The sequence below is a fragment of the Rana temporaria genome, chromosome 1, assembly GCF_905171775.1.
Source record: "Rana temporaria chromosome 1, aRanTem1.1, whole genome shotgun sequence".
NCBI lineage: Eukaryota > Metazoa > Chordata > Amphibia > Anura > Ranidae > Rana > Rana temporaria.
The window spans coordinates 484,592,245-484,615,821 of record NC_053489.1 but is presented as its reverse complement, the minus strand read 5'-3'; the positions used below and the strand labels follow the sequence as shown (position 1 = coordinate 484,615,821).

General features: G+C 43.9%; 1 protein-coding gene across 5 annotated transcripts in view; it reads right to left on the bottom strand.

The window, feature by feature from the left end:
• The window catches only part of PPP3CA (protein phosphatase 3 catalytic subunit alpha), a 353,670-nt gene that overhangs the window by 165,564 nt on the left and 164,529 nt on the right, over positions 1 to 23,577 (bottom strand). For all 5 annotated transcript variants that reach the window (XM_040329963.1, XM_040329973.1, XM_040329989.1 and 2 more), the window contains exon 2: positions 6,320 to 6,520. In XM_040329963.1, the coding sequence (XP_040185897.1) occupies positions 6,320 to 6,520 (201 nt within the window). The remainder of the gene's footprint in view (positions 1 to 6,319; positions 6,521 to 23,577) is intronic.

Sequence of the window (23,577 nt, the reverse complement as noted above, 5' to 3'; positions counted from 1 at the left end):
TTCTTTCTTGCTTAGAACCAGTAGGATTAATTCCTTGATGGCCTTGACCTTCCTCAGAGGTAGGAACACTCTTTGTTGTTCTGTGTCTAATCTCATGCCGAGATATTCCAACTGCCTTGTGGGCAGGAAAGCTGACTTTTCTCGATTTAGGACCCAGCCGAACCTCTCGAGCTATTGGACCGTGAGGGCCACTGCTCGCTCCAAGCCGGGAGACGAGTGGTCTATGACTAGGAGGTCGTCCAGGTATGCTAGGATCGTGACCCCTTGGATCCTTAGCTTGGCTAGGATTGGAGCTAGGACCTTCGTGAACACCCGGGGGGCCGTAGCCAACCCGAAGGGAAGCGCCACGAATTGGAAATGACGCGAAGCCACCATGAAGCGTAGATATCTTTGATGTGGCTGATAAATTGGAACATGAAGGTAGGCATCCTTTATGTCTATGGACGCCATGAAGTCGTCCTTTTGGAGTGTGGCAGCTGCTGACCGCACGGATTCCATCCGAAATGAGCGGACTTTTAAGTATGCATTTACCATCTTTAGGTCCAAAATTGGCCTGACATCTCCATTGGACTTTGGGATGATGAATAGGTTGGAGTAGAAACCCAGCCCCTGTTCCAGGACTGGTACCTCTACTATTACTTCCTGGGAAAGTAGATGATCTAATGCCGATCTTAATGCGGCTCCCTTCTCCGGATCGTTTGGAATCCTCGACTCCTGGAAATGAGGAGGAGGAAACTTTAGGAAATCTAATTTGTAGCCCGTGGCCACGGAAGACCGTACCCACTCGTCGGGAATGCTGGCTTCCCAAATCTCTGAAAAGAGAGTCGCAGCCTTCCCCCCACCTTCGTGGGTGGGGGCGCCCCTTCATAAGGTCGACTTGGGGGCTGGTTTTGCTGGTTTGCGAAACCACTGCTTTCTGCCTCTAGCAGCCTGTCCTTGTGACTTGCTGTTGAAGCCGAAGTTTGCTTTCGCAGGAGGCCGTCGATACTGCTTGGCATTAGAGGGCCCCTGCCCAGGGGAATACTGTCGTTTAAACGCAGGCCCCTGCAACTTCTTCTTAGTTGGCAAGAGAGTACTCTTGCCGTTTGAAATGGTCTGAATGTATTTATCTAGGTCTTCTCCGAAGAGTCGTCCTCCATGGAAGGGGAACCCTACCAGGAGCTTCTTGCATGGGGGCTCAGCCTCCCAGCTCTTTAACCATAAGAGTCTTCTCATATGGACAAGGAATAACGATAAACGTGACGCTTGCTGGATAGAATCCTTAATTGCGTCTACCGTAAAACATATGGCCTTAGGGACGTCCGAAAATTCTTCTGCCTGCTGGGCAGGAATAAGTTTAAGCATCTGCTTAAATTGATCCGATAATGCTTGAGCGACCCCAATCGCAGCCACAGCTGGCTGTACTACTGCCCCTGCAGTAGTGAAGGAGTTCTTAAGTAGTGCTTCCAAGCGTTTATCAACTGGATCCTTGAACACCTGTATGTTTTCTACAGGGCATGTTAACGATTTGTTAACACATGAGATGGCTGCGTCCACTGCAGGAGTAGCCCATCTTTTGGAAAATTTATCTTCCATAGGATATAGGACAGAAAATCTTTTAGGTGGTAAGAAGATTTTATCTGGCTTGTTCCAATCTTGGAACAAAACTCCCTCTAATAGAGGATGGATCGGAAACACAGCCTTGCTTTGAGGCGCCCTCAGTGAGCCCAAAGCTGAAACCGTCGATACCTGGAGATCTGGTACTGGCAAGTTGAATGCCTTATGGACCAAGTCCGTTAATCCTTGAATCCACCAGCTCTCCCTCAGGGAGACTGCCCCAGACTCCTCTGTATCCGGATCTTCGATCCCTGAACCTACTTGGTCCTTGTCCAAGAGGTCGTCCAATTCCCCTGAGGAAATGACCTCCTCTTCTGAGGGTCCGCGCTCGGGCGACGGAGATCTACTCCGTTTACTGCCCCGCATAGCTGCGGCTATCATTTTTCCCATTCTTTTCTCCATCTCCTTTAAAGAGGTGAGTAATACCTTGTCAGTGACCGTCTTAGGGTTGGACTGACCCGCGTCAGCTCCAGCCCCAGATCCCGATGGCCCCAAGGCTCCCTGTGGGGAAAGCAGCGGCATAATTTTGTCCGAGACCTCAGACTCTCTGGGGGAATCCCCACCTCTTGTACCCTCTGACCCGGATGCCATGGTACAATACCGAGGTACACCTGCTAGCTTATTGGTACTTGGGACTATAAATAGTTAATTGCCCAAACACCTGTTTGGGGGATAAAAAATGCTTCCTCTCCCCTAGATGACTTTTTTTTTTTTTTTTTTTCTTTGCTTCAAATCCAGGAAAGAAAAAACATTCTGTCCCCCTGAGTAGTATTGCAAGAAAAACTATGAGATGGAAAAGAAACAGCCTATTCCTAGGCTTGAAAACAGTCTTCTGAAGACTGCAATATTCTTTCTGGCCACTGTGTGTCCTCGGCGCCCCGTGCTGCCGCTCTGGTCTTTCCTCCCCAGTTCCAAAGTATTGAATGAGCTGTATGGAACAAACAAGGAAGGGCCGCCCCTTCCTTAAGCTACTGACCCGCCCTTCCCCCCCAGCTAAACGGCGCCAATTGCGCCTATAATACGTGAACGCGCGCCGCGCGCCCGCCGACAGGGGGGGGGGGGGGTTGGGGGGAAGGGACCTCTCAGCTCCAGCAAACTGCAGCCTGCAGCCTGGAACCACGAGGAGGTCAGCGTTTTGCCTGCTTTGCAGGCTCTGAGGAGGAAGACTGAATGGAGCATCGCCTGGAGGCTTGCAGGTAAGCACAGCTCTCTGACACACACATATAGTTTTATATCACACAGGCCCCACTCAATGCTTTTCCAACACTACAAGGGAGGTCACATTTTATGGGGAATAATACACATAGAGCCATCCTATCTTTATGATATGTGACTAGTTTGCCAGATGCAGCGCATAACTTTAGGCATGTCCCCTGTGACCCCCCAGAAAAAACCTGCTAAGAACCAAGTTCCGCAAGTTTTCCCCTCACTTACCTGCTCCATGCCGCAGGACTTTGCCAAGCAAGAGGCCCAATCTTCCCCCATCTCGGTGGGGATGTCTAGACCTTCAGGCCCTGGGTTCCTATGAAGGATCCACTGTCCTGGGCCCATATAGCACTCTGGCAACAGAAAACATTAGGCACCCAAAGGTTTCTAAGTTCTGGGCCCAGGGTCCAGCTCTCTAAAAAGAAAAGCATTATGGGCTATACCCCAAGGGTTTGGGGTCCGGTTACTGACCACTTTAGCGCTGAGGCCTTTGGACAGAACCGGTTAGCTCACCTAATCCCAAGGATGCGGAGGCAAGCTAAACCATGACTAACACCTAAGACACTGGCGTAAAAACTGAGGTACTCCTCCTATGGGAGGGGGTTATATAGGGAGGGGCATTTCCTGTTTGAGATTGCCAGTGTCTATCACCTGAAGGTACTCCATATAACCCATATAGTAATGAATGCCGCTCTGTGTCCCGTGATGTAACGATAAAGAAAGTGTTATAATTAAGTGCAGCTGCCCCTTTAAGAATAAATAACACTAGATGCTTCCTGGGGACGCATGTTTGTGAAAATGCATTGAGAATGAGTTGCTGTCATCACTTCCAGGCTGTGTCTGTGGATGCGAGCGGCGGTGCACTATCTTTGTCCCTTGACTGATCGGTTTGTGTTGGTGCCTCTCAGGCACTTTTACATGTGAGTGCATACATCTTTAATCCATGCGATTCCTTTATCTAAATCAATTTACTACACTATGGGGGTTATTTAGAGGACGCACCGACCTAGCATATTACCAGCATAAATGTTATTTATGTACGGCATGTATATGCATATCATTGCAAGTGAGAACAATCGCCTTCAGGTCTGCTGTAGTCCTCTAATAGTGTGGGAAGACCAGGCAGCGTCTATAATGGCTGATGCATTTCAAGGGAGAACCCTCTTTATCAGAGCCAAAATGGTGAATTTCCAAAATTGTCCACCATTTTGGCTCTGATGAAGAGGGTTCTCCCTTAAAAACACCTCAACCATTATGGACGCTGCCTGGTCTTTCCACACTATTAGATGACTACAGCAGACCTGAAGTTGATTGTTCTCACTTGCTACGATATGCATATACATGGCATGCGTTTGTAAGTATAAAACTTGTTTTAATTTGTAAATACAATTTATGCTGGTAACACGCTAGGTCGGTGTGCCCTCTCTTGTTGTTTTGTGGTTTATAAGGATACAGATTGTCCTAAGAGGGCAGCAAGGCCATTGCGCTGACGAAGAATACATATACTGTACATCTCCATACTTACCACTCGAGCGCACAAGAGCAGCTTTGGGTTATTTACTAAGGCTGGAGAGTGCAAAATATGGTGCAACTCTGCACAGAAACCAATCAGCTTCCAGGTATTATTGCTAAAGCTCAATTGAACAAGCTGATGTTAGAAGCGGATTGGTTACCATACACCAGTGTTTTTCAACTCCAGTCCTCAAGGCACACCAACAGGTCATGTTTTCAGGATTTCCTTTAGATGAAACGACTGTGGTGATTACCAAGGCAGTGAAACTGATCAAATCACCTGTTCAAAATAATGGAAAGCCTGAAAACATGACCTGTTGGTGTGCCTTGAGGACTGGAGTTGAAAAACACTGCCATACACAGCTACACCAGATTCTGAGTGCTACAGGTTCAGTAAATCTCCCCCTATGAATACATTATTTTATTGGCTTGTAGCTTCTGTCATTTATGAAAGAAAACATGCATCAAAGTTTATGGTGATACCGCATCCAGTCCTCCTCCACCTTTGGTTTTATTTCTAAAGCTTGGCAGGCTTCAAGTGGCCACAAATGTCTGGGGGGTGAGTAATCTAACCACACATGGTGAATCACTTGGCTTGGATTAAGGAAGAGACAACTTCTTACTGACATGGTGATTGGGAAGACACCTATATATCTTATGGACAATATTTCATCAATTGTTAATGTGGACACTTTTTTGCTTATTTATAATTTTATTCACTTTTTTTTTTGGTATTAATGTTATTAACTTCTGTGAATGTTTACATGGTGTGTTCAATAAAAACATGCTAACATTTAATTCTTTGTGTGTTATTAGTTTAACCATTTGAGACCCGCGCTATTGACAAAAGACGTCAACAGCGCGGTTCTCAGGTGCCAACTGGACGTCTTTGGACGTCATTTGAAATGCATTACCCGCGCGCGCCACTGGGGGGTGCGCGGCGGGTAACCACTGTGCCGCCGCATCGCTGAGGACCCGATGCGTGTACCCGGCGGCCGCGATGTCCGCCGGGTACACGCGATCGTCGGTGACGCCGGTAACAGCAGAGACGTGGAGCTCTGTGTGTAAACACAGAGCTCCACGTGCTGTTAGAGGAGAGGAGACCGATCTGTGTCTCTTGTACATAGGAGACACAGCATCGGTCACCTCCCCCAGTCACCCCCCTCCCCCCACACAGTTAGAACACACCCAGGCTACACAGTTAACCCCTTCCTCACCCCCTAGTGTTAACCCCTTCTCTGCCAGTCACATTTATACAGTAATTAGTGCATTTTTATAGCACTGATCGCTGTATAAATGTGAATGGTCCCAAATTTGTGTCGAAAGTGTCCGATACGTCCGCCGCAATATCGCAGTCCCAATAAAAATCGCAGATCGCCGCCATTACTAGTAAAAAAAAAATAATGAAAAAAAATCATAATTCTGTTCCCCATTTTGTAGGCGCTATAACTTTTGCGCAAACCAGTCGCTTATTGCGATTTTTTTTTTTTTTTTTTTACAAAAATACGTCGAAAAATACGTATCGGCCTTAACTGAGAAAAAAAATTTTTTTTTTTTAAAAAAATTGGGATATTTATTATAGCAACAAGTAAAAAAAATATATATATTTTTTAAATTGTCGCTCTTTTTTTGTTTATAGCGCAAAAAATAAAAACCGCAGAGGTGATCAAATACCACCAAAATAAAGCTCTATTTGTGGGGAAAAAAGGACGTCAATTTTGTTTGGGAGTCACGTCGCACGACCGAGCAAATGTCAGTTAAAGCGACGCAGTTCCCGGAAGCTGAAATTTCGCTTGGGAACGAAGGGGGTTTATGTGCCCAGTAAGCAAGTGGTTAAGCAGACTGTGATTGTCTATTGTTGTGACTTAGATGAAGATCAGATCACCTTTTATGACCAATTTGTGCAGAAATCCATATCATTCCAAAATTCACATACATTTTCTTGCAACTGTACCTATTATCACTTTAGTGCCCTCAGAATGTTCTTTAAAAAATGGTCACCCACCTGTCACTGGAGCATCAATATCCAGTAAGTTTTTTTCCATGCGGAGAATTGAAGCTCCTTCTGTTATTAATCGAAGAGCCACGCTTTCTTCCAGTCTTCCCTCTTTCATTAAGTGGCCTTTTAAGACGTCTACCCGAGGTTTGCCATCATTGTCAAATATTTCTTTTGCTGTAAGCCTATGATTTGGTGGGAATGGTACAGCTAAAAAGAGAGAAAAAAAGGGCAAATATTAATGACATTAATAAATATCAGAGAAATATAGGCTCATGCCACTCAAACACTCCCTAATCTGGCCAACAAGGCTCAGACTTCAGTCAATCTTTACTCTGTCTTAGAACGTTTCTCCCATTCTCGGTTTACAGAATAAACAGTGTTCCGTGCAAACAGAGAGTTGCTCAAAGCTCAAATCATCTAAAATATTTCTTGTAAACTTCTAGGAAGTTCATCAGCTTATGCTTTGTTCTGATGTGACAAGTATAAATCAGCAGGTTTTCAAACTGGCAGATCCTGGCAACTGCTGAGAAGCTGCAGTTCAATGAAAGCACACTGTACACCAGTATTAATAACTATTATGATCAAAGCAATTTTGACATCTAATGTGCCAGCTGTACACGGCCCTCTACACCACCTGTAATAGAATCGGGATTTATTAGTGTTTACAGCTCAATGCCGGTATCTTTCAGCAGAGAGCTGTGAAGGTTCGGCATGGTGCCCCTGGCACAGGACGAGGCCAATACACATAACAAGGCATAATGAAAGCTAGCCATACACTTCTTCTCCCTTGTTCAGCCCGCATGAGTAGACAATTGATTTCCCAATTCATGCCAACATCACGGAGGGAGTCATGTCCACTGCTGTTCGTGGCTTCCTGAATACCTGAACAGTAGGGGGCGGTTCACACCATGAAATCCAGGTGCAGTGCGATTCTATCTCAGTCATTTGAATGGGCTAAAACCTCGACCGAGCACACCAAAAGTAGCGCATGCACTACTTTAAAAAATACATAGTAACCAGATTGCATGGTACTACTGTACAATGTGATCCAATGAAAAATACATTTATGTTTTTGGTTGTAACAGGACAAAATTTGGAAAATTAAAAGTGGTATGAATAGCTCCATCCCTCCCCTTCATCAACCCCCTTTTCCCTTCATCACGACCCTCCCTCTCCCCCTTACTTCCATCTTATTGTCCTCTCTCTGTGCCTAACATATTATGTTTGTTCCCATGCTTCTGTCTTTGATGCCCACCTCTCTACCCTCTTCCGCTGCTATTCTCCCTTTTGGCCACCTGAACCCTCCTGTACAGCTTGACGGTTAATAGCCCCTGATGCCTCCCTCTATGGCAAGTCTCGCCCAAAGTTTTGTCCTGCGCCCTTGCTTTACTGTAGATTTGTCTTCTATCCATTTGGCCCATACTGCATTGGGACCATCACTCACATGGACCTACCCCCTTAGCCTTCCCCACAATTCTTTTTTTCTTTTCTCAAATTGACCTTAAAGGGGTTGTAAAGGTAAAAAAGATTTTTTTCCTAAATAGCTTCCTTTACCTTAGTGCAGTCCTCCTTCACTTACCTCATCCTTCCATTTTGCTTTTAAATGTCCTTATTTCTTCTGAGAAATCCTCACTTCCTGTTCTTCTGTCTGTAACTCCACACAGTAATGCAAGGCTTTCTCCATGGTGTGGAGTGTTGTGCTCGCCCCCTCCCTTGGACTACAGGAGAGCCAGGACGCTCTCTAACACACAGCTCCTTTCTCTATCTGCAACGTAGAGAGCTTCCCGACTCTTCTGTATTCCAGGGGAGGGGGCGAGCATGACACTCCACACCAGGAAGAAAGCCTTGCATTACGGTGTGAAGTTACAATAAGAAGAACAGGAAGTAAGGATTTCTCGGAAGAAATAAGGACATTTAAAAGCAAAATGGAAGGATGAGGTAAGTGAAGGAGGACTGCACTAAGGTAAAGGAAGCTATTTTGGAAAAACATTTTTTATCTTTACAACCCCTTTAATGTTCAGTTAGTGACTTATACCTGGTACTCTTATCTTACCATGGTAACAAATGTTATTTTTTTTTTTTTCTGTGCAATTTGTTTACCGTCGTTATTGTATTGGTTGTTATGGCCCATTCATTTCCCTGCACCCTTTGTACTTGTTATTCCTCAATAAAAAACTTTGGGCCAGATTCTCAAAAGAGTTACGACGGTGTATCTCAGGAAACACTGTCATATCTCTGTTTTTGGCCCCGGGTATCTATGCGAGTGATTCCTAGAATCATTTTCGCATAGATACGGCCAAGATCCGACAGATGTAAGTCACTTACACCGTCGGATCTTAGATGTAATTCGACGCTGGCCGCTAGGTGGCGTTTACGTTCAGTTCTCATTTGACTATGCAAATGAGCCTGATACGCCGATTCCCGAACGAATTTGCGCCGCGTAGTCGTCGTTTACGTTGTTTCCGTAAGCATAAGGTTACCCCTGCTATATGAGGGGTAACCTTACGCCAGTCCGCCGTATGCCATGTTAAGTATGGCGTCGGGTCAGCGTCGTCTTTTTCCGTCGGTTACATCGTTTTACTAAGTCGTCCGCGAATACGACTTTACGTCAATGCCGCTCACGTCGGCGTCATTGACGTTTTCCGTCGTGAGCTGGAGCATGCGCACTGGGCTATTTTTCCGCCCAGCGCATGCGCAGTTCTATCGGGCCATTTACACTACGCCGCCGCAAATTACGGAGCAAGTGCTTGGAGAATACGGCACTTGCTCCAGTAAGTTGCGGTGGCGTGGTGTAAATGGCTTACACTATGCCAACGCCAAATCTTTGAGAATCTGGCCCTCTGTTTGAATAAAAAAAAAGTGTTTTTAGGCATTCGTGTGCAAGAGGCCTACAAAAGCAGCAGCACCTGTGCATCCTCATGCCAGTTAAAAGCTAGCCCTGAAAGGGACACGCAGCTAATCCCTCTGTGTAAATAGGGCCATAGAAGTAAAACGTGTCGGGGGGCACCTTTTTGATACATTTACATGCTGAATAAATGCAGAAAAGTTATTGAAAGCTTAGGTAAACTTTTACAGAAGCTAATTTTAGATGTATTTCCCAGAATTAGGAAACACGTCATGAACATAAAGCATCAATGATAATGGAACCTGCAGAAAGACCAGGATGAATCACCTCCTAGGTCACAATGCTAATCCCTCTAATTCTCTCTTCAAATGCCCGCTCGCGCTTTATTGAGATGTGTTTGTTGATGTCATATCAACATAAGAACGGAGCTTACCAGTGACCTTAGCTTTAATTGGACTGTCAAAGATCATGTCACCTTTAATTAGTCGTTTCACGAATCTGCTGTCCTCCAGGAGGTAACTATTTACGATTCCCCACTGCTCTTTACAACGGATTTATTTTGCTGAGCGGTTAAATTTGCCATGATCTGTTTAGCCACACCGTATCTGTTACACTCGGCCGGCCGTTTCATTTGTCCTGCCAAAAGAAACCCCTATCACCATATCGCTATCTTCAGTGAACTGTCAGTTTCCGGGCTCAGTTTCTTTAAGGATATTTATCTCATCAAAGCTAGATAGCTAGCAGTTCTAGAAAAAGTAACAGGGAAATGCACGGGCACAAATAGTATTTATATAACTTGGTAGAACAGGAAGCACAAACAATTGTAAATCACCTGTCGGTTTACACAATGACAGCTAAAAATGGGCTTCAATTCAAAAGGACGCAAAGCGGACTTGTAACTTTGCCCATTTGTGACAAAGAAACAGGTTCACTTCCACTGCTAATATTTACCATCCCGATGATCCGCTGCCACTTTTTGAATAATTTAGTAGTTCTGTGAGCTCCTCACAGTTTGCATTAGAATTTGTAACAAGTCAGATAGTGCCTGGCTCATTTCCTGGCTGGAGGATGTCCAGCATCATATAGTACTTTCCTTCCCAGCCTTAAAGGGGTTGTAACGTCAGAAGGTTTATTTATATCTTAATGCATTCTATGCATTAAGATAAAAAGCCTTTTGTGTGCAGCAGCCCCCTCATACTTACCTTTCTCTGTCCAGTGATGCCCACAAGTGCATCAGCCGCCCAGGACTCTCTCTCCTGATTGGCGGAGACATCGTCAATCAAACTCAGCCAAACAAGGGAGAGAGGGGCGGGGCCGAATGGCAGCTCCGTGTTTGAATGAATACATGGAGCTGCAGCTCGGCTCAGGTGCCCCCATAGCTAGCTGCTTGCTGTGGGGGCACTTAACAGGAGTGAGGGGTCAGGAGCTCCAGCCAGGGACCGGAGAAGAAGAGGATCTAGGCTGCTCTGTGCAAAACTACTGCACAGGGCAGGTAAGTATAACATGTTATTTTAATAGAAAAATTACAATCACTTTAAAAAGTCCCTGGCCGACCCCTTTCATTCATTGGATTTCAGTTCCGTCAGTCGTGGAGGCACAGAATCAACATGGGTTTTACTTGGGTCAGTCTGCATGAAAATTCAGCCTGCCTAGGAAGGCCAACTCCTCCAGACTGGCATCTACTCATCAAAGAATTTTGATATTTGCACAACTCCTCCCAGGAGCCAGGTCACGGTTTGCTTCAGAGCTTAAGGTTCTTGAGAGGAGTACTAAGGAAGGAAGCTATGTAGAGCACCCTGACAGCTCCTTCTACAAGCCATGATCTGCCTGTATAGATACAGAAAAACTCCTCCTGGCTATGTAGTACAGCAGGAGAATGTAGCCCACTAGAGAGTCCCCTTTCCCTTCTATGTTTTTCTATCTATTGTTTTGTTTTTGCATGTACACAGTTTTGGCACTTACCCTAACTAGTAGGGTGTAGGTCCTTGGACTCGCTCCGAAAGTCTTGGTGGGGAGAGCACACGACCCTTTGGTCAGGTTCTCTCCATTTCTTGGGGTCTCCCTTTGGGGGATTCCAATCTAGTACTTGGGTAGGCCTTGCGTCATCAGTCCTCCCAAAGAAAGTGGTCCACCCAGCTTCGGCTTGAAGTAACCCAATCCCTTTCAGGAGCCTTGTGCCCTGGGGGATTGGGGCCAGGGTTCTTTCTCTTTGGAGTACACCCCATGCACTTTTTTTGATGCACCTGGTGTTTTGTGAATGTGAAACTTTGACAGGAAAGGCTTGATGCACACAGGAGTGCTGGTGGTGTAAAAAGTAACATTCAGCATTCAGGTGCCCAAAGACATGAATGGCTGTATGTGGGTATACACAAGTACTTGTGTATACCTATGTATAGCATTTAGATTCCTCAAATGCAAAACGCTGTATATGACTGTATACCCGCCTACAGTCATTCCTCTGATGCGCTTGTGTGCATGAGACCTAAAACTAAAATAATTGACAACATCCACATTCTTTAATTATGTCTTGGTCTGTATATGATATGACTTTATTTCTATGACCTTGTAATTGTTTAAAACCAATAAAAAAAAATATATATGCTGTATGTTTCAGTTCAGTTGGTGGGCAACAATCCTGTGCATTGTACATTTAAAGCAGGGATATGCAATTAGCTGTTGCAAAACTACAAGTCCCATCATGCCTCTGCCTCTGGGTGTCATGCTTGTGGCCATCAGAGTCTTGCTATGCCTCATGGGACTTGTAGTTCTGCAACAGCAGGAGGTCCGCTAATTGCATATCCCTGGTTTAAACTATAGATTAAAATGCTAAACAACTAAGATTTGGTTCTCTTTGTGCTACAAAGCAGGTATCGGCAAAAGAGGAAATTAATTACTGGAAAAGACGTGGCTACCAAAGCTTTTAACGCACCCTGTACTACAGATTTCCTGCTGCTCAAGACTTCCTACACACGTATGCAGTCGCGCCCAGAGATTTTATTTATTTAAAAACCAATGTGTTATTTTTGTCAATTTCCAAGGAAGAGCCTTAACAGTGCATGTTGCTTAAAATACCTGCCTTCTTAAACAAACAGATCCTCCAAAAAAAGAACTTATGGAAAATATTAGTGAGCAGGTTTACTTAACTCAGGAAATGTGAATGTCTGCATCTAAAAGAATAGACCCTGTGCACAACTTGTTTATTACATAAAATGCTGTCAATTTTACACAGCGCTTTACATATATATTGTATATTCATGTCATTCCCTGCCCTCAAGAAGCGTACAATTTAAGGCTAATTCACATTCATACATAAAAGGGCCAATTTAGACAGGAGCCAATTAACCCACCAGCATGTCTTTGGAGTGTGGGAGGAAACCCACGCAGGCACAGAGAGATCATGCAATTCCAGGCAGGCAGTGCTGTGGTTGGGATTTGAACCGGCGACCCTAGTGCTGCTTCATAACTTCACAAAATGAGATGACCCGGGGGTCGGCAGTTCACTTCTGCATAACACCCTCATAAAATAAAAATACTATTAAAGTTTACTAGATTGATTTAAATAACTGATGGATAAATAGTTAGAAAAATGTTAATTAACTTTTCACATATCTTCTGGTATGACAGCAAAATCCAATACATATAGAAATGGTGTTCACATTCCAGCGCCTACGTCTGCCTCTCCTTGTTTATGATTATTTAAAGGGACACAAAAAAAAAAAAAATAATAATAATAATAATAATAATAATATATAATAATAATATAATATATAATAATAATATAATATATAATAATAATATAATAATAATATAAAATATATTATATTATATATATATATATATATATATATATATATATATATATATATATATATATATATATATATATATATATATATATATATATATATATATCCCCCCCCCCAAGTATGTATTCTCAACTAAAAAAGCACCTTCGATTGCTCTCAGCCACATGCAAATTTTCTTTTTCTGGCTGCTGCGATCTGACTTCCTGTTATAGAGTGGCCAAGTTCATTTTCTATGGTCTTGCTGTATGTAGAAATTTAGCCACCAACTCTTGCTTGCTCCTGAGATGGACTATGGATGTATTTGTAATGTGCATAGAGCAGTGCACATGACCACAACTAAAGCACACCGCTGGTTTCAAACAAACAGAAGGGAGGGGAAGAGAGAAAGTAAAAAAAAAAAAAATACATTACAGGACCATTAAAGGGGTTGTAAAGTAAACATTTTTTCCCTAAATAGCTTCCCTTTACCTTAGTGCAGTCCTCCTTCACTTACCTCATCCTTCCATTTTGCTTTTAAATGTCCTTATTTCTTCTGAGAAATCCTCACTTCCTGTTCTTCTGTCTGAAACTACACACAGTAATGCGAGGCTTTCTCCTTGGTGTGGAGAAAGCCTCTTGAGGGGGCGAGCAGGAGTGTCAGGATGCCCACTAACACACAGCTCCTTTCTCTATCTGCAAAGTAGATAGTGTCCTGACTTGTCTGCTCGCCCCCTCCCCCCTTAAGAGACTTTCTCCACACCAGGGAGAAAGCCTTGCATTACGGTGTGTAGTTACAGACAGAAGACCAGGAAGTGAGGATTTCTCAGAAGAAATAAGGACATTTAAAAGTAAAATGGAAGGATGAGGTAAATGAAGGAGGACTGCACTAAGGTAAAGGAAGCTATTTAGGGGGGGGGGGGGGATTCTTTACAACCCCTTTAAGTAGTTGGTGTGTATGGATCAGGGTGGGGGAATAAGGATAATGTTTAGTTTAGCTTTAACAGCAATCATTCTCATGGGAACACCACCAGCTGCATCAGATAGCAAACAAAAACCTTGGCCAAGAACCTTCAAAGTTTATGATAGCAGCAGAGATCTGACAAACGTTGTACATTTTTTGTCACAACTTTTAATTGTAATGCCTGCACTGGATTTCTAAGGGCCCTTTTACACAGACCTGTCCGTTTTTCAGTCAGACCTAAATCGGACCCTCCATTCATCCCTATGAAGCAGCGGGTATCAGTTGCGACATGTCCGCTGAAATCCACCGCAATCCGATCCGAGATGGATGGTGGTCCTATTTTCCATGTGGCGAATCGCATATGATCATAGAGCTGGCCCAGGCTCTGCAGGGATCCCAACAATAATGCCAGGATCTGCTGAGATGCCTGCCCGGCAGCTCCTGTCCCGCCCCCTCCACAGCCTTGCGTTCTAGTGAGCACTGGAGGGGCAGAGCTGAGAGCCAGCAATTGACAGTTACTGCTCTCTGCTCAGTTCTTGGTCTTTGAGCCACTGGGGGACAGCCGCAGCATCAGATCGCTGCTGAATCTACATAGGCGAGTGCCACTTTAAAATCGAGCTACTTCCAATGAAGTAGCACGATTTGAAAGTAGCATCAATGTGAATTTCTCTTTTGAGTCCATTATGTATATTTGTTTTTTCATAATTTTTTTTTCTCTTTTGAGTCCATTAGAGAAACAATTTGGGGCCCTGGTTCACATTGATTCCACTTGAAGTAGCACGATTTCAAAGTAGCAGGTCAGGTGCTACTTGAAAGACATCTGAGAGGGTTCATACACAGCTGTCTATTGAAATCGCCCCCAAAGTTGCCAAAAGTAGTGCAAGAATTACTTGTGCAAATTGGTGCGGCGCTGCAAAGTCAGAGTCGCATCGATTGGAATGGTGCCATTGCCGACAATAAGCTGCGACTTGTCATGCAATTTGAATTGCTCCTAAGTGAACAAGGGCACAGTGCAATTTAGGGCCAGTGCCAAATTGAAAGGGAAAACCTTAGATCCGATTAGATTAACCTTAAATCACTATAAATGAGCAAAATTTACTTTGCATATGACAAGCTCGAAAATGTCATTAAAATGGAATTCCGGGATAAAACCATCAAATATTACAACTGCTCACACCCCCCTCTAACACCTACAGTGAGGGGAACAAAGTATTTATACATATTTCCACTGACAAAGAAATGATCAGTCTATACATTTTAATGGTATTTTTTTTTGGGGTTTAACAGTGATGCCGCGTACACACGGTCGTTTTTTTTGTGATGAAAAAAAACGTAATTTTTAAAAACGTCATTTAAAATGACCGTGTGTGGGGAAAACGTAGTTTTATGTCTTCTGAAAAAACGTAAAAATTTGAGCATGCTTCAATTTTTTATGTCGTTTTTCAAAACGTGTGTAGCTAAAACGACGTTTAAAACAACGTTTTTAAACCCGCGCATGCTCAGAAGCAAGTTAGGACGCAAGTTTGAATGGAACAGAGTCCCGCTGTACGTGCTGAATGTAACCGCGCTTTGCTAGAGCTTGTTGAAAAAACGATGGTGTGTAGGCAACGTCGTTTTTTAAAATTAAGTTTGAAAAACTTCATTTTTTTTCATCACAAAAAAACGACCGTGTGTACGCGGCATGAGAGACAGAATACCAACAAAAAATCCAGAAAAACGCAGTTCAAAAAAGTGTTAAACTGATTTGCATTTTAATGAGTGAAATAATTATTTGACCCCTTCGCAAAATATGACTTTGTACTTGGTGGCAAAACCCTTGTTGGCAATCACAGAGGCCACCAGGTTTGCACACATCTCAGGAGGGATTTTGTCCCACTCCTCTTTGCAAATCCTCTCCAAGTCATTAAGGTTTCGAGGCTGAAGTTTGGCAACTCGAGCCTTCAGCTCCCTCCACATATTTTCAATGGGATTAAAGTGGAGGTTCACCCAAAAAAAAAATTTTTAACAGTAGATTGGGCCTAATTACGGGAAGCAGAATCGGGTGTTTTGATTAAAATCAATGCAGTACTTACCTTTTTTGAGATAGATGTTCTGCCGCCGCTTCTGGGTATGGGCTGCGGGACTGGGCGTTCCTATTTGATTGACAGCCTTCCGACCGTCGCATACATCGCGTCACCAGTTTCCGAAAGTAGCCGAACGTCGGTGCGCAGGCGCCGAATAGCCCTGCACCGACGTTCGGCAACTCGCGACGCGCTGTATGCGACCGTTGGAAGGCTGTCAATCAAATAGGAACGCCCAGTCCCGAAGACCATACCCGGAAGCGGCGGGAGAACATTATCTCAAAAAAGGTAAGTACTGCATTGATTTTAATCAAAACACCCGATTCTGCTTCCCCGTAATTAGGCCCAATCTACTGTTAAAAAAAAAAATTCGGGTGAACTCCCGCTTTAAGGTCTGCAGACTGGCTAGGCCACTCCAGGACCTTAATGTGCTTCTCTTGAGCCACTCCTTTGTTGCCTTGGCTGTGTGTTTTGGGTAATTTTCACAACCCATTTTTAATGCCCTGGCTGGGGGAAGGAGGTTCTCACCCACAATTTGATAGTACATGGCCCGTCCATCGTCCCTTCGATGCAGTGAAGTTGTCCTGTCCCCATAGCAGAAAAACACCCCCAAATCATGTTTCCACCTCAATGTTTTACAGTGGAGATAGTGTGCCTGTACATTTGCTTTCTGGACCTTGTGGGCACTGCAGGATTTGGCTCCTTCACGGTGAAGTGTGTTACCAATTGTTTTCTTGGCAACTGTGGTCCTAGCTGCTTTGAGATCATTGACCAGAGATTCTCCTATGTAGTTCCTGTCTGATTCCTCACTGTTCTCATGATCATTAAAACACCACGTGGTGAGATCTTGCTTGGAGCCCCAGACCGAGGGAGAGCGACAATTATTTTGTGTTTCTTCCATTGGTGAATAAATCGCACCAACTCTTGTCTCCCACTCACCAAGCTGTTTGGTGATGGTCTTGTAGCCCATTCCATCCATGGACAGCTCTTTGGTCTTGGCCATGGTGATGGTCTTGTAGCCCATTCCATCCTTAGACAGCTCTTTGGTCTTGGCCATGGTGAAGAGATTGGAACCTGATTAACTGCTTCTGTGGACAGGTGCCTTTTATACAGGTAACAAGCTGAGATTAGGAGCACTCCCTTTAAGAGTATGCTCCTAATCTCAGCTTGTTACCTGTATAGAAGACACCTGGGAACCTGAAATCTTACTGATTGATAGGGGATCAAATACTTATTTCACTCATTAAAGTAGAAATCGATTTATAATTTGTTTGAAATGCGTTTTTCTGGATATTCTGTCTCTCACTGTTAATATAAACCTACCATTACAATTATAGACTGATCAGTTCTTTGTCAGTGGGAAAATGTACAAAATCAGTGGGGATCAACTACTTTCTTCCCTCACGGTCTATACTTATCTATTCTCAAGGTGCTCTGGCTTGGTCTCTTAACCTCTTGCCCACGGCCCCATGTCCAAAAGACGTCCTCTTTTTAAAGATGGATATCTCGGTAACGGCAGCAACTGCTGCCACAACCGAGGTATCCATCTCTTCAGTGGGCGGTGGTGTACACGATAACGGCGGTCTCCGCGGCAAATTCGCCGCGAGATCGCCGTTGTCGGTGGCGGGAGAGGGCCCCCCCCCTCCCGCCGCTCTCTGCCGCTTACCGGAGCCGTCGGTAGCGGCGGAGGCGATCGGGTGCGTTCGTCAGCTGACTGGGGTTGCGAGTGAGGGAAAAATGTCCTTCACCCGTCCCCATAGCTCTGCTGGGCGGAAGTGACGTCAAAACGTCAGTCCCGCCCAGCGTCTTAAAGAAACATTTTTTTTTTAAAAAAAATGACATTTTAGATTTTTCTTTTCTTTTCTTTGCATTTAAGTCTAAATATAAGATCTGAGGTCTTTTTGACCCCAGATCTCATATTTAAGAGGACCTGTCATGCTTTTTTCTATTACAAGGGATGTTTACATTCCTTGTAATAGGAATAAAAGTGATCAATTTTTTATTTATTTTTTATTTCAGTGTAAAAAATTATTAACTAAATAAAAATAAATAAGAAAACAAAAAAAAAAAATTTTAAAGCGCCCCGTCCCGACGAGCTCGCGGACAGAAGCGAACGCATACGCGAGTAGCGCTGCATATGAAAACTGTGTTCAAACCACACAAGTGAGGTATCGCCGCGATCGTTAGAGCGAGAGCAATAATTCTAGTCCTAGACCTTCTCTGTAACTCAAAAAATGTAACCTGTAGAATTTTTTAAACGTCGCCTATTGAGATTTTTAAGGGTAAAAGTTTGACGTCATGCCACGAGCCGGTGCAATTTTTAAGCGTGACATGTTGGGTATAATTTTACTCGGCGTAACATTATCTTTCACAATATATAAAAAAATTGGGCAAAATTTATTGTTGTCTTATTTTTTAATTCAAAGAAGTGATTTTTTTTCCAAAAAAAGTGCACTTGTAAGACCGCTGCGCAAATTTGGTGTGACAAAAAGTATTGCAATGGCTGCCATTTTATTCTCTAGGGTGTTAGAAAAAAATATATATAATGTTTGGGGGTTTTAAGTAATTTTCTAGCAAAAAAAATCTGTTTTAGTCTTGTAAACACTGAATCTGAAAAACAAGCCCGGTGGGAAAGAGGTTAAACTGGCTCCCCTGCGTAAGCTAGCATTGGCTTCAGGGGAGAGGAGGGAGTGCCGACAGCGGATGGGACTATGGGTAACGGCGCTGCTCAGGCATAGCTCCCAACTGTTCCTGATTTTGAGTGACTGTCACTGATTTGGAACCAAGTCCCTTTGTCCCTCATTTTGAACTGATCCGTATTCGACGATCTGATAATCGCTGAGGGAGAATGTAATTGTCAGATTCTGCCTCACTTTTGTGGGGCGGGTTGTGGGTGTCTTGAAGGGCGGGATTTGTGTGCGTTTTAACCCGCCCTTAGACACAGCCAAAATCTGCCATTTATCACACTGAACCCGCAATGCAACAGGCATAAAACACTGCGTTCAACATATGCGAAACCCTCCCTGCAACAGCGAGGCAGAATCTGTACATTCTCCCTCTGCTGTTTGCGTAGCGTCGTAAAATGCCTCCGACAATGTGCGCATGTACTGCGTTGACGTCACACAAGCTGATCAACATATCAGCTGGATTGACGTTTGTTACTGCACAAGAGCAGACTCATCGGAGGCATTTTTTGACGGGGGGCATTTCTTGATAGGGCACCAGCACTGGCTGACACAGGGGAGATCATACGACTGGACCAGAGTTGCCCTGAGAATAGGCAAGTATAAGCATCTTTCTTTTAACGGGAAGTTAGTATAGGCGTTAGAAGGGGGGTGTGGGAGCACTTTTAAAAATCAAATTGTTTTATCCCCGAATTCAAAACAAATGTAAACTGTTTCACACAAGAAGAGGGTTATCTTGTAGTCTGTAAATAAGGGATGAGCTGAGCGCATTCAGCAAAATTGATTTCACAGTGAAATTCCTGACTTTACACGCTTCTTCTTTGTTTACAAGGGTGTCTTCAAGGAAGTTCAGTATAGTCAGTGTTCTTTTCATTTGTTTTTGCCCTTTTTGTTTATTTGATTCTTGCTTGTGAACTGTTGCTTTCATTTTTCCACAATCTTTTTTTTATTTTTTTTGTTTGTTTTTTTCTGTCACAACTGGATTTCGTAAACATGTGTACGGATGTTCCACCCTGGGTGCAGACAGCCTGCATCCAGAGGAGTACATCTGTACACATATTCATGCTCATGATTCATTTGGACAGGCGGCTGCATGCAACACCTGTGGCTTGGAGCACTGAAATGTGGTCATGTTTTATGTTGTATGCCCCAATACATCCGTGTGTATGAGCCCTTAGCTGAATTTATCAAGAATGCCAATGTATCCTTTAATATGCTATGTAGGAAAAGAGTAAGAAGTGTGCCCCTCTCCATTGATGTAGCACTGTCCTTGTATCCAAATGTCCGAAGTTGTTAAAGTGCAACTAAATGCTTTTCTTTTTTTTTTTTGGATTACAAATGAGATTTAAACTCCTCTAATAAATAAAATACCAACCATTCAGAATGTATAACAACATTTATGTCTAAGTGGTTTATAATCTGAGATGCAGGATACAGGGTGTGATAAGCAAGAATGTGTGGGCGCATTTGTACCAGCTTGTTTTGTCCAAGCCGCAGAACAAAATGTTTCCATCTATGGCATATTAAACAGAAAAGTTACTCAGGTCCCAATTTACGGCTAACCACACCAAAAAAAGAAGATAACATTTAGTAACAACTAACAAGGAGGACTAGGGAGTAACTACAGACACTGAAACAATGTCTGCTACTATCCAGAGGCATATCTATCAAATAGTTCTGGGTGAAATAAATGCATAGACAATCATGACGTATAGGTGAATTATGTTGTGGGGTTATAGTTTTAAAATGGTAAAACGTTAGAAGTCTTGGAACAGGGATTTACTTTAAAAGTGTTTGTGACCCTAAAAAAAAAAAAAAAAATTATATTATACACTATATATATATATATATATATATATATATATATATATATATATATATATATATATATATATATATACATATACACACACACATACATACATATACATATATACCCTGTTCCCTTATAGCAGGTTAAACAGCACAGTGATTGTGCCGTCTAAGCTGCCCCTCTGGAAACTGTAAAAACAAAACCTGCCTGATCCTGCCAGTTTCTGCCCTCCCCTCTGTGAACTGCCCACAGTTTATTATGGCTGCTGAGCCCTGACACTATGGCCAGTTGGCGTGCCTCCGTCATCTGCAGCTCTGTTATGCCCCCCTCCCCCCTCCTCTCTGCCAGTCAGCTCAAGTGTCTGAGTCTCTGTCTAAACCCCCCTGCTGTTTGTAAAAAAAACTAACATTTTTAAAACATCACTGCCAGCCCCTCTTTTAAGCTTCCATCCTGCACTGTGTAGTTGTTTGTTAGAAATTAAGGGCCAAATCCACAAAGACCCAGCGTAACGGCGAAATTCTAATTTAAGTTACACTGCCTTAAAATTTCTACCTAAGTGCCCGATCCACAAAGCACTTACCTAGAAATTTCTGGCCGTGTAACTTAAATTCCGCCGGCGCAAGGCGTTCCTCATTTCATGGGGGCGATTCCCATTTAAATGAGGCGCGCTCCCGCGCCGGCCGTACTGCGCATGCTCGTGACGTCATTTTCCCGACGTGCATAGCGCAAAATTACGTTACGCCGGGCTTTGTGGATTGCGACGGGTCAATAAAGTTGCGTCGGGAAAAAAAAAAAGATACGGCGCGAAAAAAAAAAATCAAATTCGGAAAAAAAATGCGTCGCTAGACAGAAGGGTCTGCTTTTACATGGTGTACTAACTTTACACCATGTAAAAGCAGCCATCATTTTACGGAGAAAAAACGAAGCAGAAAAGCTTTGTGGATCTCCGTAAGTGCTAATTTGCATACCCGAGGCGGCATTTCGACACAAAATGCCCCCAGCGGCGGATGCGGTACTGCATCCTAAGATCCGGCAGTGTAATTCAATTACACATGTCGGATCTTCTCCCTAACTATGGAAAACTGATTCTGTGGATCAGTTCCATAGTTAGGACCAGGGATACGACGGAGTAACAGCCGTCGTATGTCCTTTGAGGATTTGGCCCTAAGCCTCTAAATACCTTTTTGGGAGGCATCTTCAGGCCGTTCACGTGACTTACGGCCGCTCTGATACTCTGATCCGGAGCTACAGTGTGAGGAGACGAGCGGCCAGCATGGTGGTCACGCGACTCCCAGCTGGCATCATAGGGAGAGCTCAGCTACTCCTGCTGTAGCCCTAAATCAGAGTATCAGAGCAGCCGGGAGTCACATGACCAGTCTGAAGATACCTCACAAAAAGTTATTTAGAGGCTTTGATTTTAACAAACAATTACACAGTGCAGGGGGGTTAGCAGAAAATTATAATGTAGGGTTACAAACCCTTTAATACTGGACAGTCAACACATGGCTTCAAGCCAAATTTTAAAAGCACATCAAAGCTGCACTCCAGGCAAACAGCTAAATATACAATTAAAATTACATATATGACCACTGATTTACCTGCCAAAAGATTATGGCCCAGATTCACAGAGAGCGGGCGCACATTACGCTGCCGTAGCGCAAATAATATACGCTACGCCAACGCAGCGCAGAGAGCCAAGCATGGAATTCACAAAGCCAGTGCTCCCAATACTGCGCTGGGTTTCGAAGGCGTACGCCAGCGTAGGTGGAAGTGGGCGTGAGCCATGCAAATGAGGGTCCGAGCGCCAGACAGATACGTATCAGGAACTGCGCATGCGCCGGGACGTGGTCACATCCCTCTGCGCATGCTCACAACCACGTCGAAACAACTGCCTAAACTACGCCGGATCACTGCCTACGGCGTGAACGTAACCTACACCCAGCCAGACACACGTCCAACGTAAAATACGCCGGCTTGTATTCCCTGGTGCAGACCTTTGCATGTCTGCTGCTGGGTTGCACCTCCTTTATGGGGCATAACTTAACCCTGGACGTATAACTTACGCGCACTGCGTCGGGCGCACGTATGTTCGTGAATCGCCGTATTTTCCTCATTTGCATATTTGAATGGCTAATCAATGGGAGCGCCACCATGCGCCCAGCCTAAATGTGCGCCCACCCTACGCCGGCGTAGGCAAGTTACGTCGGGATGAAGCCTGTTTTTAGGCGCATCTTAGTTTGTGGGTCCGGCGCACAGATACGACGGCGCACATTTGCACTTGCGTTGGCGTATCTTGTTCTACGTCAGCGTAAGTGCTTTGTGAATCTGGGCCTTTATGTTTATTCACCCAGTCTTGTTGAGTTGAGAGTTGATTTGAGAGGTATCTTAATATAGCGTGGTCTTACCCCGAAGGGTCCTGACTTGTGATCAAAGCACCCCTGTCAGACAGCATAATCAGGTCCTGGACCTTTGGCAACCACTACAGTTTGATCCAGGAAAAGCCCCATCACATCAGTGGACAATGAAAGAGCAGCAGCACGCTAATGTGGTCATTCTGCTCACCATCATCCCCACACTGTACATTATAACAGCCCTTATTGGGTCAGGGTGCTGTTCCACCCTCTCCTAGTGGGTTGGTGCCTAAAGAATTACAAGAAAACGATATTAAAGGGGAGTTCCACCCACAATTTCACTTTTTAAATATAAATACCCCTGTAATACACAAGCTTAATGTATTCTAGTAAAGTTAGTCTGTAAACTAAGGTCTGTTTTGTTAGTTTATAATCTAGAAATAGACCGTGGCCATCTTAAGCGTGGGCATCATGAAGCCAGACTGTATGACTTCCTGGATTTCAGCTTTGCATATCTCGCACATGCTCAGTGCACAAGCAATGTAATAGGTTTCAGTCAGGTTTGCAAGGACTACTGGGAAACATGATGTCTATCCCAGAAACCCTTGCAAATAGCCTAGGCAAATAAGGAGGAGGAAGTAATGAAGGACTACAGAATAAAGGTATTTACAAGCAACAAATTAAATTAAAAAATTGTCCATTCTGAACACTATGAGATTAGAGCATGCAGCACAGACAAACATAAAAAAAATGGGTGGAACTCCA